We start from the raw sequence: 16,021 nt of genomic DNA on the forward strand, positions 1-16,021 counted from the left end.
ATCCACGTTTTAAGCTGCTTTCTGAACGCTAGGTGATTCTGGGTGAGGCGAAGGTGAGCGGGGAGTGAGTTCCATGTTTTGGCAGCCAGGTATGAAAAGGATCTGCCTCCCATGGTGGTCTTGTTGATGCGAGGTACAGTGGCGAAGGCTTGGCTGGAAGTACTTGAGTAGGTACTAGCAAGGTTGGAGAATCAGGTAAGCAAACTTAATTTGGTGCGAAGTTGACATACCCTCTTTTTACACAAGAACAACATATGTGGCTTCTTTAACAGTTTTGGCTGCGAGTTTGAGTACTATGCTGACCAAATGATTAGAGACCAACTAGTAACAAGGTGCCACCACAAAAAGATCCAAGAAAGCGTGGCTACAATAATCAGATATGAGATAAATTCCTACCTCATGATTTACTGTTTTGTATGCTTACCCGGCTGCTCATAGGAGTGCTGCAGGAAATCCGATGCACTCCCAAGTACTACTGATGGGGCTGGCCCACATATAGCTCTAGCACTGTATTCAGAGGAAGTTCCCTCATTTGCGTGGACATGACCTCATGTTAATGAGGAAATCACCTTGACTCTGCACCATTTCCCCACTACAGATGCAATTGAAGAGGCAAACAGACTCTTAGGTCTGACAGTGCGCCACACGAGCCTGCCCACTGGAGGTGAAACATGAGGCCCTATGGACCCCCAGACATGCTGCTAAAGGTGGGTGCAGTGAATGATTGCACCTGCCTGCACTGGGATCTCTGCCTATCCCTCCCCCACCCCTCCTTTTAAGGTTCAGATGGCTGCTGCCTGCTCTGTGAAACACAGAGCATCTATTAAGCTCTTTGCATCCGACGCACCTGTTTAAAGATGCGCTGTGGCGCAAACAAGGACAGTGTGCCCATTACATAATAGGGGCTATGGAATTATTTTCAGAACTCCACTAGCAACAGAAATTTACATCAACCTTCAGAGTGGGAGTGTTGTGAATTGGGCCCCTAGTTTGACTTCAAGGCTTTAGTGATTCTGCTATTAATGAAAAATGCAAATAGCGCTGTAGCTTTACAGTTGTTTCACAATCAGGAATTTGGTAAATATTGAAACATTTAATTGCATAAAGCTCGTTTAGTGCCTTACAGGATCCATGCAACAGCAGCATCCTCGTTACAATACAAATGTTATTTGACTTCTCCTTCTGCAGTGCCTATATATTGTAGTCATTTGAGACGCTTAATAAATATGTTAGGCCTTGAATTATATGACTCCCATTCAAGGCTCTATCTGACTTCATTCAGTAGGCGATGTGTGTCTGTGGTGATAATTATTAGTTACTCATTTCTTTGCATATATTAATGTAAGTGGCACAGCAGTAAATGGGTGCTTTCCATAGTTGAATCTTCAATTTCACCACGGAACAGGTTCCATGTATCAGGCGGTCGTGATGTGATAGGAAAAGCTTGCGTAAATATAACTGTGTTTTGTGCAAGTGCAAAAAGATTCATAGCTGTACTGCGTCTGTGATTTCTGGGGTTAATTTTTGTTAAAATTAGATACTTAACGCACACAGTTTGAGCAGGAGCTTGTCCTAAAGTTGCAGGTGAAAACTTCATGCAGGAAATGTGGTGATTTCACTCCAGTTCCTCTTGTCAATGTTTTGCTTGAAGCAACTTAGCAACACTCTGCATGCTCCCCTTGCTTTGCAGTTAAAGAACTTTCATTTGGACTTGTGACGTTTTAAATGATCTTACCAAGTTGATTGCCATAATAGAAGGTATAAAGGAATGTTTTATTATTTTTTTCCGTTAAACCTCACAGCACGATGTACCCTAGTCCGTGTCTGTGCTGATGTGTTGACCACAGTGACACATTTACTCCTTACAGTAGATCGTCCATGTGTGTAGTTTGCTTTTTTTACTGTGACGTCTAACCTTAAATTCCTCACCTTTTAAATATTTCCCGAAGAGTCAGACTGGAGCTGAAAAACTTTCAGCAGTACCACCACATGCTGCCATGTGGCACCCACAGCTCCACATCGATGTTGTTCCACACCAGGGATGACGTGCGTGGACCCATATAAGCTCCACAAATGTGCGCTAACATCAGTTAATTTCTTTCCACATCAAGAGACATGGATCTGGAGCTACCCCATGTCTCATTGAGACTTTCAGTGTGCAAGGGACTTATGTCCCTAAAGTCTACATTGTTTAATTCCTGAGGGGAATGTCACAAACAGATGTCTTTGACTGACCAACATGTGGTGTCTGTGGTCAGATCATGACACTAAGGCCTGCAGTGATTGTGCCTTGAGGTACCCAAAGGCCTTTTGAGACCAGGAAGAGAAAGCACCTCAAGACCCATGCTGGGATCTGTCAAGGTCTAAAGGTAGATCTCTAGCCTGATCCTGTGGTCACTCTGGTGACCAATCTTCTTCGTTATCTAAGTCTTCAGGAAAATCGAAAATAAAAGTCCAAGCGAGACTCACTCTACCCCGTTCACCCACTTGTGGTCCCTGGAGAAGGCACCAGGGCTTCATCGTGTCTCCACGTCGCAATCCCAAAATCGGTCTGCTATGCAGCGTTATCTGACCCTGGTCCCACGGTAACAGGAATTTGCAGGCCTCTCTGTGACTCTACAACAAACAAAGACATTTCATAATGCCACGCTGCTCCTTTTTGGCACATCATTGGCTCCCTATGCTCACAACATTGATATGGGGGGGGGGGGGGGGGGGGGCAGAAACAGAGTAGCCTTACAAACCCTCTACTTACCCACCACACAAGGAGGTCTAGGGGCCCCTCCTTTGAGGCTTATTTCCTAGCAGCACAGCTTCAATGATTGTCCCATTGGACAGCAGAGAGCCACCTAGAGGAAACATTCACTAACAATGGTCGCATGCCTCTACCGGCAATCCGGAGACTGCTGATGCCTGCTGATGCCAGGTACAAAGCCTGCACGTACGCACCCCTTACAGGTGTTGATAGCCCGCAAATGCATGATGCGCATAAACCGTATGTCAAAGGGTCAACACCTCTACTCCCCGCTGCTCCCATTAGTAGGATTCCCGCATCGGGAGAACTATTACACGACAGGAGCCCTCCGGATATGGACAGAACACGAAGTGACGGAGATTGAGTCACTGTTCGAAGATGGACAGCTGAAAACATACGCCCAAATGAGGGACAGTTATGATCTTCCTTTTGGCCAATTCCTGGTACATAGACGACTAGTAGACAGCGCTCGATAATGTTGGGACTTCAATGAGAGAGAACCGCTGACGCACCCAGTATTACACACAATTCTACATATTGGCGTGGGCAGACACTTGGTATTACAAGGCGATGAGAGAACTGATCACCGCCCCTTTACAAGCCCTATGCCAAAAATGGGAGGATGAGATAGGGCGAGTGCTCAAAGACCACATCTGGGAAAAGGCTCTAGAGTACGCAACAAAAAAAGGTTTCAAGAAACGCGCGCTTCAAAAACATCCAATTCAATATTCTACATTGCGCACACTTAACACCTCACCGGCTTAACCGGTTTTACCCTGATACTCATTTCGCCTGCCCCAGAAGCCAAACACCCGCGGCGAACTTCAAACACATGTTCTGGGACTGTCCCACAATCCAATCATACTGCAGCAGGGTCAATAAGGTGCTGAGGGCGACAATCCACCTCACGAATGTTTACACGTGGGAGGCAACTTTACGCCGCTAAACTTGCACTGAATAGACCCTGCAGATCGTCTTCCTCAAAAGTAATGAAAGAACTCCATTGGCTGCATCTGAAACTGAGAATAGTCTTCAAAACAATAGGTATAGTCTTCAGAGCTTAGTATGGCAAGGGCCCAGTGTCAGTGCAAAACCAATTAAAAAGCTATTCCTCAGGCAGATGCCTTCACTTCGCTACAGCAAATCTTATTTGCATTGGCAAATATTGAAAAACAAAACAAGGCTGGAGAGCTTTCATTGTCAGAGCAGCTGTCTTGCTTTCTCTTCAGAACACCTGAGCAAGACTTCAAAATACCAGGACACAACGTGAACACTTTTCAAAATAGGTCTCTACACACTTTAGAATACCAAAATACAACATAAACAAAGGTCAACACTCATTTACCAAGTAAAGGGGAATATTTATTGCTGCAAGTTCCCATTTATCAAATGGCAATAATGCACATGTAAAATAAATGCATATAGTAAATGTATACACACAAGATGTATGCATAGAAAGATAACGAATAGTTTCTTACCTGTCGGAGTAGTTTTGCAGCTTGAAGATCTTTCTAGATTCACTATGCTGTGCATTATTCCGCGGTCTGGTGGTTGGGTCCGGAATCGTAGACTGTTCTTAGTTCTTTTTTTCGTAGCCCAGGTGGGCGTCAACGTCCTACCTTTTTGTGTCCTTCCGGTGACGTCGGCATGCTTCCTGCGGAAGCTCCCACCCTTGGGCGCCATCTTCAGATTCTTTTTTTCCCGTTTGTGTTCTGTTTCCGAATAGTATGGCAATGTTTCAATATTTTGTTTCACCGCTTTTCCCTTCAAAGGTCTGTTAAAGTCTTTTCCCCATTTTTACCACCTCTTTCTCCAGTCTCATCTTTCTGGCAGAAGTGGGTGGGTTCGCTAGTGAATCCAAAAAGATCTTCAAGCTGCAAAACTACACAGACAGGTAAGAAACTATTTGTTTTGCAGCGTGAATCTTTCTGGATTTACTATGCTGTGCATAGACTTTGTAGTGGTTTGTTATCATTGTGGCGGCTGGGTAGAAGATGAGCTTTGGGTTTTGAATATGTGTTGAAGCACTTTCTGTCCTACTTGTGCTTCTTTGTTCATTTGTATATCCACACAGCAGTGTTTTGTGACCGTGTGCACTGAGGCCCATGTTGCCGCCAGGCATATGTACTGAATGGGAGTGTTAGCCAGGAAGGCTATTGTTGCTCCCTTTTTCCTGGTCGATTGGGCCCAAGGGCCCTCAGCTAGCTCTTGCCCAGCTAGATTGTGGCAGAATTGTATTGCTTGCGCAATACATTGTGGAATTGTCGCCTTGGTAACTGCTTTTCCCATGAAACTGTCCGCGAATGACACAAAAAATTGTTTTGTTTTTCTGTGATTCTTAGTTCTCTCTATGTAGTGCATGACTGCACGTCTGTCGTCCAGAGTGTGCAGTGCCCTTTCTGCGTTTGTCATTGGTTTCTGGAAGAAACTAGGTATTCGAATAGTTTGGTTGATGTGGAACTTAGACACCACCTTTGGCATAAAGTGTGGGTCCGTTCTCATCACCACCCTATCGTTGTGAATTTGTATGTAGGGTTCTTGTAGAGTTAACGCCTGTAACTCCCTCACCCTGCATAGCCAGGTGATTGTCACTAGGAAAGCTGTTTTCAAGGTTAGCATTTGTAGGGAGGCCATATGGATCGGTTCAAAGGGCGCTTTCATGAGTTCCGTCAGTACTAGGTTGAGGTTCCACGTGGGTGCTGGAGACCTTTGGCGGTGCGATCCTCTTTGCACCTTCCAAGAAACTTTTTACAATTTGTGAAGTAAAAAAGCTTTTCCCTGTCTCTCCTCTAGTGTAAGCGACTATGGCTGCCAGGTGTACCCTTAGCGAGGATGAGCTCAGATTAGCCTCGAGCAGGTGCGTGAGGTATTTTAGCACTGTTGAGTCTCTTGTCATCTTGTTGTGCAGTTTTTCCTGTCTGCACCATAGTGTGAACCTCTTCTATTTGGCCACATAGCACTTCCGCGTGCTAAGTCTTCTTGCCTCTCGAAGTACCTTCAGGGTGCTCTCAGGTAATTTAAGGTGTGCAAACTCTATGCCCTCAGGAGCCAGGCTGCCAGGCTGAGACTTTCGGCTCTGGATGCAACACCTCTCCGTTTTGCATGGAGAGTAGGTCTTTCCTACTCCCAAATCTGTGTGGTGCACTCTGTCATCTCCATAATCTGTGAGTACCAGGTCTGTCTGGCCCACTGTGGTGCCACCAATATCAGGGTCATGTTGCTCGTCCTGTACTTGCTGAGTACCTTGTGTATCAGGGGGATCATCGGAAAAGCGTAAGCAAATGTCTTTGACCAGCTTATCCATAGGGCATTCCCCAGTGACGCTTCCCCTGGTTGCCTGGATGTGAAGTGCTGGCATTTTGCTTTCTGGCGTGTTGCAAATAGGTCTATTGATGGTGTTCCCCACCTGTCGAACAGTCTCCTTGTCTCTTGGGTATTGAGATCCCATTCGTGTGAAGCCGATGTCTGTCTGCTTAGCCAGTCAGCTTCCACGTTGTCCTTCCCTGCCAGGTGAATCGCCAGTAGGTCTATTTTTAGTGGGATGGCCCATCTCCATATTTCCTGCGCTAGTTCCGACAGCGGGGCTGATTGTGTCCCTCCCTGCTTGTATGTGTAGAACATTGCTATTGTGTTGTCTGTCTGGATCAACACTATTTGGTTGTACAGCTTCGTCTGGAATGCCTTTAGTGCAAGGAAAACTGTCTTTAGTTCCAGGTAATTGATGTGTTTGACCGCATCCGTTGGTGTCCACAGACCCCTCACCCTGAGTTTTTTCATGTGTGCTCCCCATCCCTTCTGGGATGCGTCTGTGGTGATGGTCACAGTTGGTGTTGGTGGTGTTAGAGGTTTCCCTTTTGTTATGTTTCCTTTGTTCCACCATGATATCCCCTTGTGCACTGCGTGCGTTACAACCACCAGATCCTCCCAACAACCTGTAACTTGTGACCATTGGTCCTGTAGCCACTCCTGGAGTGGTCTCATGTGGAGTCATACATTTGGCACTATGTGTATGCATAAGGCCATCATGCCCATCATCTTGCTCGCCGTCCTCACTGTCAGAGCACGCCCCTTCTGATAGAGGTGTGTCTCCTTCAACAGGGCCTGCGTTCTCTTCTCGCTGGGGAACACCTTCTCCTGTATGGTGTTGATCTGTGCACTCAGGAAATTGTTTACTTGTTCTGGGTTCATTGAGGATTTTCCCCAGTGGATGGAGAAACCCAGGGCCATCAGCGTGTCTGTCACTCGCTGTGCGTGCCGTTTGCATGTCTTCTATGACCTTGCCTTTATTAGCCAGTCGTCCAGGTAAGGGTATATGTGGATCCCTTCCCTCTTTAAGTGTGCTGCGACTGCTGCCAGGCACTTTGTGGATACCCGTGGTGCTGATTTCAGTCCGAAGGCCAGTGTCGTGAATTGATAGTGATCTGTGTTGATGACAAATCTTAGCAGATGTTTGTGCCGCCTGTTCATAGAGATGTGCAGGTAGGCATCTTTGAGGTCTATGGTGACCATGAATTCCCTGCCTTGTATCTGTGGAAGGACCTCTTGCAGGGACGTCATTTTGAATTTTTGCGTTTTTATGTATTTGTAGAGGAACCTTGGGTCCAGGATGGGTCTCATTGTTTCGTCTACCTTTGGTACCAGGAAGTACGTAGAGTACACCCTCTTGTTCCACTCTATGGGAGGTACAAGCTCGATAGCCTCCTTCTGCAGGAGTTCTTGTGCTTCCCTTTGAAGTAGCTCTAGTTCCTTCTTTGCTAGTGCTCTTCTTTTTGTTTTTTTGTTTGGTGGTGTTCGTTCCAACTCTATGCAGTGTCCGTACTGTATGGTGTTGAGAATCCATCTGTCTGTAGTTATTTTCTTCCACTCCTGGAAGAAATGGTTCAGTCTTCCTTCCACCGGTGTTACGTGCTCTTGGATGTTTCGTCTGAGCCACTCCTCTTTGTTGTATCTGTGGTCCAACTGTGGAGTTTTTGAAAGGGTGTGCACTGGTAGTGTGGCAGAGTCACTTGGAGGTGGGTTGTTGTACACCTCTTCTGTTGTTTCCACGTCCATTCCCCTTCCCGCGAAAGGACTGGCCCCTCTGTTGTTTTTGCTGGCCTTGTTGCGTCTGGGTGTCGCCCTGGTGGGTCTGGTGGAAAGTCTGGTGCGAAGTTCCCGGCTGGTTTCCCCCTCTCCCGTTTGGTCTCCGTGACGGGGTTCTTCTCTTATTTCCCCCGAACTGCAATGCCCCCATGGATCTTGCGGTGTCGTTGTCCTTTTTCAACTGGGTGAGCTTTTCGTCCACTGGTGCTCCGAACAGTGTCTCACCGTTGAACGGGGTGTTCAGGATGTTGTGTTGCACCTCTGGTTTAAAACCCGATATTCTGAGCCAGGCTTGTCTCCTTTCCATGATGCCTAGCATCATAAGTCTGCTGACTGTGTCTACACCGCCCAGTGCTGTTTTTAGGCATGAATTCGCCACATTCTTCCCCTCCTCTACCAGGTGCGTAGCTCTTTGCTGGTATTCTTGTTGAGGTGTTTGATTAACTGGTCCAGTTCGTCCAGGATCTGGTATTGGTGCCTGTTCAGCAGGGCGTTTGAAATGGCCATGCGCCAGTGCGTTGCAGCATTCATCTCGATATTTCTCCCGGTCAGGTCCATTCTTCTGCTCTCCTTGTCTGGAGGTGGTTTTGACTTTTGTCGGGACATTGGCCCTTTTTCTTGCAGTTGCCACAATGATGGAGTCTGCAGTGACCATTCCCTGGATGTAGGGCGGGTCTTCGGGGGAGTGCTTGTACTTCTCCGTCCTGGGTGTGACGGGTTTACAAGTCGCAGGTTCTTTGAAGGCCTCTCTGCCTTGTCCTTTGATGCTTTCGAGCATTGGCAGGTATTGGCTCTTAGTTTGTATTGCGAGCAGTGTTTCCTCAAGGACATCTGCCTTAGGCTGTTCCTCTTCAAGTTTTACTCTGAACGATGATGCCGCGTTCTTGATGACTTCATTGTAGAGTCCAATATCGTCAGGCGACAAGGGCCTCGCCGGATATGTGTCCACTACCTCTTCTGGACTCTCGGCTTCGAGGTCCTGCCACTTTAGGTCCTGTGTGTCTGAGTATGTCGATCCCTGGAAGGTCCTCTGGTCGTCATCTTCCTTCTCCTCGTAGTAGGTAGTGTCATCTTCGCGATATTCCAGATCTTCCTTGCTTTCCAGCGGCGCCTCGACCTCGAACTCATCCTCTTCCTCGACGAACTCGACCCCCGGTGGCTTTGACGGAATTGTGTACTCTTTCATCCTTTCGTCGAAGTCTTTCTTTCGCTGCAAGATGTTCTCCATCTCTGCCTCGAGTCTTCTCTTCTTTCTTTTCATCTCGTCCGCCTGTTCGGCGCCGATTGGTTGTGCCGGTCTCTTTGTCTGGCTTGATGACGTCGAGACTGGTTTCGGCGTCGAGACTGGTTTCATCGTCGAGACTGGTTTCGGCGTCGAGACAGGTGTTGCGTCCGTCGTCGAAGAGGTCTTCGGCGTTGAGCGTTCCTTTTCGTGGACGTTTTTCGACCACCTTGGCTGGTCGACGCACGGGAGTCCTTCTGTGAGGATCCGCTGGCCCTGGGTGTTGCCGCGGACGCCGGAGATCTCGGCGTCGGCGCTTTCGTAAGGCGGAGCAGGCGTTGCAGTCCCTGCTTTCGTGGTCGACCGGCAGGCACAGGTTGCAGACAGGATGTTGGTCTTTCTGCGCGTACTTGTGGTGGCAGTTCTGGCAGAATTTGAATTGTGTGTTGTCCATCTCTTGCGTTCAGGTGGCCCTCTGATTGCGCATTCTCTTCTAGAGATCGAAGTTCTTCGAAGATCCTCTTCCTTCGTCGTCCCCTTCGCTGATGTAGTCTCACTTTGTTTTCTCTTCTCTTTTCTTTCCAAAACTTGGCTTTTGGCTTCTATTTTCTCCAAATCTCTGGAGCCCTCTCTGGAACGATCCAGACCCAACGGCGGAAAAAAGAATCTGAAGATGGAGCCCAAGGGTGGGAGCTTCCGCAGGAAGCATGCCGACGTCACCGGAAGGACACCAAAAGGTGGGACGTCGACGCCCACCTGGGCTACGAAAAAAACAAACAAAAAAAAACAAAGAAAAGAGTGCGATTCCGGACCCAATCACCAGACCGCGTAGTAATGCACAGCATAGTGAATCCAGAAAGATTCCCGCTGAAAAACTGCATGTACACAAGAATAAGTAATTAGAACTTGGAATACTTCACCAGCTGTTTGTTTTTCATCATGCTTGCAAGCATGACTGGGAAACCCATTGGCAGTTTTAGGCAGGGAGGTCTTGGCCAGGCACAATAGCCCTGGGCAGTGCGCCCACTCCCAGGAAAGTTCCTGTTAAAGTGCCAAGAGATCTACGTCATTATACTTTTTATTAACACAGAGAGGGACTTCTAGAAACTCCCCTACCTTCATCTGTGCTGTAGGTGCTGTGTACAATCTCTGTGTCAAGGTCACATGAGACACATACACAATCTGTATCCGAAAGTAACCTGAGCCTGCCTGCGTTCACAGCTGAAAGGCAGGGTCAGACAGACACAAGATGAGAACGTACTCACAAATGAGGTTAAAGCAACATGGAGTCAATGGTCAGTACACAATATATAATTGCTTGTAACATTATAGCAGCCCAGCTTTGGAATAAGCCACCCACCTTCCTCAGATCTGCAGTTTATTTATTATACTTTAGAAGAACCTTGAAAATCTGGCTGTTCGAGGCATGTGAGCTGTAGATCACATGCTTTGCATACTCCTGCCATTTAGTGTTGGGTCCGGATGTTTGCAAGTTGTTTTTCTTCAAAGAAGTCTTTCCAGTTAAAAGGTAGGTGACTTCTCCTAATGGTGATAGTGCGCATGGGCATCAACTCCTGCCAAACCGTTTCTTCGGGTTCCCCTCGGAGCGCAATCAACTCTACCCGCGTCGGTATTGTTTTGAGCAGATATCCCACTTCTCGGCATATCGTACCCGTTGAGTAAAACCTCTATTTCGATCGAAGATCATCAGGAATGCTCTCCGGTGTAACCTCATCAGTCCACTTCGCAGTCGATAGAACAGACTCCATTCCAATTCTGCCCTCGGTGCCACACCAAGTATCCGCGCACCGACTCGCATGAAGTGTGCAACTTCTGCTTGTCTCTGGAGCACAACGAACAGCACTGCAAGGTGTGCCGATCTTTAAGATCGAAAAAAAAAAACACTTCATGATCGCCAGGTTCGACGTCGTGAAATGCAGAGCCAAAACGTTGAATACACGCAGGACATCTTCGGCAAAGAATCCGAGCACGAATTTGATGCACAAGGGACCGAGGAAGAACATGAAGAACTTGCCACCATTCCTGAGTCGGACTCCGAGATGGACAAAGACTTGCCACAAGATCAACGTCCAGTGAGTATCGAGCGCCCCTTGACCCAAACTCCAACTCAGCCGAAACAAAAGGCTTTGGTCCCATCCCTGTTGGCACGAACAAGATGTTTCTGACGCCCCGCCCTCTGGCTTGGCACTGAAACAGGTCAATAAGCCTTCCGGCTCAGGATTGAGTCGGCCAAAGTCTGGCACCGAGCCGAAACCTCCAGGCTTCAAGCTGAAATAATTGACACTAAAAACAAAGCCTCCTTCAGGACCGAACCTTCTGTGCCGAAAAGTTATTGTACCCCAGAACCAAATTATCAGTGCCAAAACCTAAAACTGTTCCTCCGAAGCTGCAGGATCTGATTTTCGACGCCCCAACACCCAAATCGGACCCAAAACAAAAGGAACTTGATAATAATCCAGATACAAGACATGTTCCTACTAAATCACCTCAGAAACGTAAACCTGAGTCAGTGGACACCCTTTCCTATATTACTTTGAAGAGGAAGAATGTAGGCACTAACCCCCTCCCCTCCTCCGCCATGGTCCCCTACACCAACTTCTCCACCTTTGCAGCATTTACTGATTACACCAACTAACTCCACACCACCACCACCTGATGATGATGGAGATGGGGGGGACAATATTTGACCAATAGACCCCTGGAAGGATTATAACACCCTGTAATGCCTTCCCCTCCTGGCGACAATGCAGGATATCTAGAATTACGCTAGAGCTGCAGAATATCATGGGGTACAGTTACACGAGGAAGATTTCCTATTTGAAACGCTCAGTAGCAACAGTACAAACATCAGTCCAGTTTTTTTTTACTACAGAACTATAAAGTAGCACACGGTTTAATATCAGGGTTTAAGACAAGCCAACTACAGAATATTCTTCGGATGCTGCTGAGATCCAAAAAGACTTACCAACCTTCAGAAAGGGCCAGGGTACTGCTTTGCCAAAATAGTCTTCCATCCAGAGGCAGGCAACTGACCTGGTCCTTGCCTTTCTCGCTCACTAGAAATGGAAGGACAGCACCCAAAAAATGCCAAACATACCGGATAATCAAATTCAACCAACTCACATGGATGTTTCTTAGCAACTCTTACCTTATTTTACTGCAGAGACTCCAATTATCTACCTTAACTAATATTACGCATGCTGGTAAACCTATGCAGGACAGTCAAAATCTGGACTGAAATAGTAAAGTTACCAATCATCATTCAAACAAAACATGCAAATATCTACAGATAAGTAGAAATGCTTTCTCCCCTGAAGGCCTTACACTCTATAGCAATTTCTTTAACACAAACCAATAAATGTTCTATTTTAACGAACAAATAAAGATTAGTCTCTTATACACGTATAAACCAATGGTCTATTTCTGAGCGCTTTATCTTTGATTTTTCAGTCTTGCTTAAATTCTTTCCTGTGACCTCACAGTAAGCAATTTGAAAGTTAAAAGATAAATTCAAAGTTAGGCTGGCTCATGACTTTGTCTCCGCTGTGGATTAGAAGTATTGAAAAACATCGTGCTGGACTGTATTACTAACAGATAGTTTATTATGTCATGAGTTACATTTAACCACCTTAAGCTAACCATTATCCAACTCATTGGAGAGTTTGGTAATGGTTAACTTAAGGTGGTTTAATACAACTCTCTGAGCAGTGGAGAGCTTTATGGTAAGCAATTGATTCCTTTTTTTTTGCTACTTGTCATCCACAATTAAGTAAAAATGGGATTTGCAGGGAAGGCTATCGATAGAGCACTTTTGGAAAAAAGGAATATACACCACCCAAGAAAGTCAATAGATCCATTCATAATGAAGAAGCAGTGTACAGTTGTATTTATGAATACCATAACATAGGAAAGGGCATACATAGTTGCTAAAAAGCTTTAAGATACAAGCTCATGGACACACAGTGACAAGAACAATGGATTCAAGGTACCTTAAACTCTAGGAGAGAACGCATTTGCTCCACCTCTGAATTGCTTGCCCCATCGCTTTCTTCAATGTCTATGACCTCTGTTTTCTGTAACATAAACCGATTTGATGTTTAGGACATGTGCGCTTCTACAGTTAACAAAACAATATTGTACACATCTTATAAGAAATTGAAGCCAAGCAGTAAAGGATCATGACAATCGCACCCTGATAAAGAGAAAAGACATGACTAACAGTACTTCTGTGCCTTAAAATCAGGCCCCAGCAAAACCAAAGGGGATGATGCACGGAGTGTTGAACATTGCAAGCACTCACCCCCAGTCAACTGATCTGGGTTTAATCCATCATCATTCTTTAGCTCACTCAGCCACCCCAGTTCAGACATGGCCATATGCAAATCATTCTGACCCTGTGCCTCATGGGAACAGTCCAGCCCGAACTGCCAAGCCATGTCTTCCCTGGACCGGAAACAAGCATCCTGGGACCGGTTTCCGGCTAAACAGCCGTCATCAGCCAGGCTAGCTTGAATCCAGTGGCAAAGTGAGCAAGGGACTCACGTCTGGGCATACCCTGCCAACTTAGGGCGAACAAATCAAAACCAAAGGGGATGATGGACGGAGTGTTGAACATTGCAAGCACTCAGCCCAGTCAACTGATCTGGGTTTAATTCATCATTATTCTTCAGCTCACTACGCCACCCCAGTTCAGACAGTTCAGACATGGCATATGCAAATCAGTCTGACCCTGTGCCTTCAGCCTGAACTGCCAAGCCATGTCTTCCCTGGACCGGAAACAAGCATCCTGGGACCGGTTTCTGGCTAAACAGCTGTCATCTGAACCGTTAAATCAACCCCAGCACAATTTCAATTAGGCTGGCGTGTTCTTACATATTTTTCGGCATTTAGTATTAGGCTTGTTATATGAAAACCAATATTACACAACGTCGCATAACTGGGGTATCAGTAGGAGAGCACAGGAATAATGCGAATGAACAGAACATGAACGTTGTTGATCGTGTCACATGCAATTTTGCACTTTTTTTTACTGCAAAAATGTGTCCTTGTGACCAAAATGGAGACAAGGATTCATTTTGTGCTACACAAAACACGGAGAATGACAAATTGCCATTAGAAATTTTGCGTGATTTCTCAGTAACTCATTGCAACGTCTGCAAAGGAATTTCCGCAAATTTGGCATAGGCCTAATTTAAATTCAATTTTTTACATTTCTATACTTCACTTAATCACTTTAAGAATTATTAGGCCCCATTCACAAAGGTTGATTAAATTGTAAACACCAGTCTACAAAATAATTTACAGTTTTTCACAGCTACCAGGAATTCACAAAGTGGTTTATGGCACACGTACAAATATCTACTACTGCAAATTGTTCTACCACAAGTGCAGATAAATCTGGAGTAGTTAAGCCTAGAGAAGGGGTGGGAATTTGGATTTCAATGAGTGGCTTGCCTTGTAACTTTGAGAATACTCACAAACATGTACGTTTGTGAACATTCACACACTCCTCTACGCTCTCTTCCAACCCTGAAATTTATACCAACCATTGGCCTCCCCTTTGAGGACGGAAAGAGGAACAAGCATTGGCATAGCCAATAGGTCTCGCCTTTGGGACCCTATAAGTGTTTGGTTAGAGCTATTGGCTTTGCGAATGTGTTTAAGCTATGTTGTAGAGCAGTGTGGCTGCAGTGCAGCATGTTGAAAAGTTATAATAAAGTGATAAGCATTTTTTTTACCTTTTATTTAACCAAGTAGATAAAATGTACAAATGAAAGACCCTACTAAGAAAATTAAGATTTACAATGTTTTCTAGTTTTTATGTCCTTGTATTGCTGGAAGCAGGATCAGGCTGCGAGCCAGCGCTGCAATTTGGGTTGCCGCCCGCCTTCTGCATCCTCAGTGAGTCCTGTCCAGTAACAGTGGTCAGTTTGTGTCCATCACCAATTAAATTCACTGTGGCGGCGGGGTGCCATTGATTCACTGCACCTGGCTGAGCCATGGTGCGAGCAGGTGCACTGGCTGCGAGTGCCATGATTTCCCACATTACATCCCTGCGGTGCAGCATGTAAGGATAAGTAACAATCATAAGACCCTAGAGGTGAGCATGGTTCTTGAAGCTATCTAACTCATTATCCCAATCAGACACGCATGATCTTTTGAGGGAATGGAGTGGGTGGATTCAAGGGTCCCTTTTTGGCATGGTGAGGACAAATTAGGGGGAAGCACTGGTGGGATTAGTAACAAAGGTGCCCGGAGCTTGGGTCTAGTTCTCAGACACCAGCAGCAGCACTAGGGTAGCCAGGAGCTGCTCTGAGGTACCAGAAATATGCGAATACCTCACTTGCAGTTAGCTTGGTGATCAGTGGATCCAAAATGGATGTGGAATTGACAGTCCGAAAATGATGCTGTTGTGCACCTAAGTCCCACTTGTGGGACTCAGACACATATGTTTTCTCCATTTACTGATATAGTCCTGAGATAAGACTGGTCTGCTTTGGAAGTTCCAGTCAATTTTCCCGTTCTCGTTTGCATTTAGGTTTTTAGGTTTTGGTACTCTAGTTCCAAAAGATGCTCTAAGATGTTCATATTGTAAAAACTTAAAATTTCATCTGCAAATAGTTTGAGCCAAAAAAACGGAAAAATGATAGGGTATAAAAATATAACCTACCTTCAAATGAATTCTACTCAAAATGTTGCCCTTTGAAACAAAAATAGGACGAGAAGCTAAAGTAAACAACTGAAAATGAACGAGAGGCAAGCAAGTACTAAACTCTGAACAAAAACCACTGTGGTTGCAGAATATAGAAATATAAACACCTAGAGGAAAGCGTACTTTGGAATATTGTATGAACATCTGGAATCCACCTGGCAGCATGTTGCGGCTACTCAAGAATGACTAATGGGGGCCTGCCACTGAACTACTGCAAAGGAATGAGGGC

At 45.9% G+C, this 16,021-nt stretch overlaps 1 protein-coding gene across 3 annotated transcripts in view; it reads right to left on the reverse strand.

Annotated features, from left to right (window-relative positions):
• HDX (highly divergent homeobox) overlaps window positions 1-16,021 on the reverse strand; it is a 249,858-nt gene that overhangs the window by 22,851 nt on the left and 210,986 nt on the right. For all 3 annotated transcript variants that reach the window (XM_086918767.1, XM_086918768.1, XM_086918769.1), the window contains one exon: window positions 13,070-13,153. In XM_086918767.1, the coding sequence (XP_086774893.1) occupies window positions 13,070-13,153 (84 nt within the window). The remainder of the gene's footprint in view (window positions 1-13,069; window positions 13,154-16,021) is intronic.

Source organism: Lissotriton vulgaris, chromosome 4_1, assembly GCF_964263255.1.
Source record: "Lissotriton vulgaris chromosome 4_1, aLisVul1.2, whole genome shotgun sequence".
Lineage (NCBI taxonomy): Eukaryota > Metazoa > Chordata > Amphibia > Caudata > Salamandridae > Lissotriton > Lissotriton vulgaris.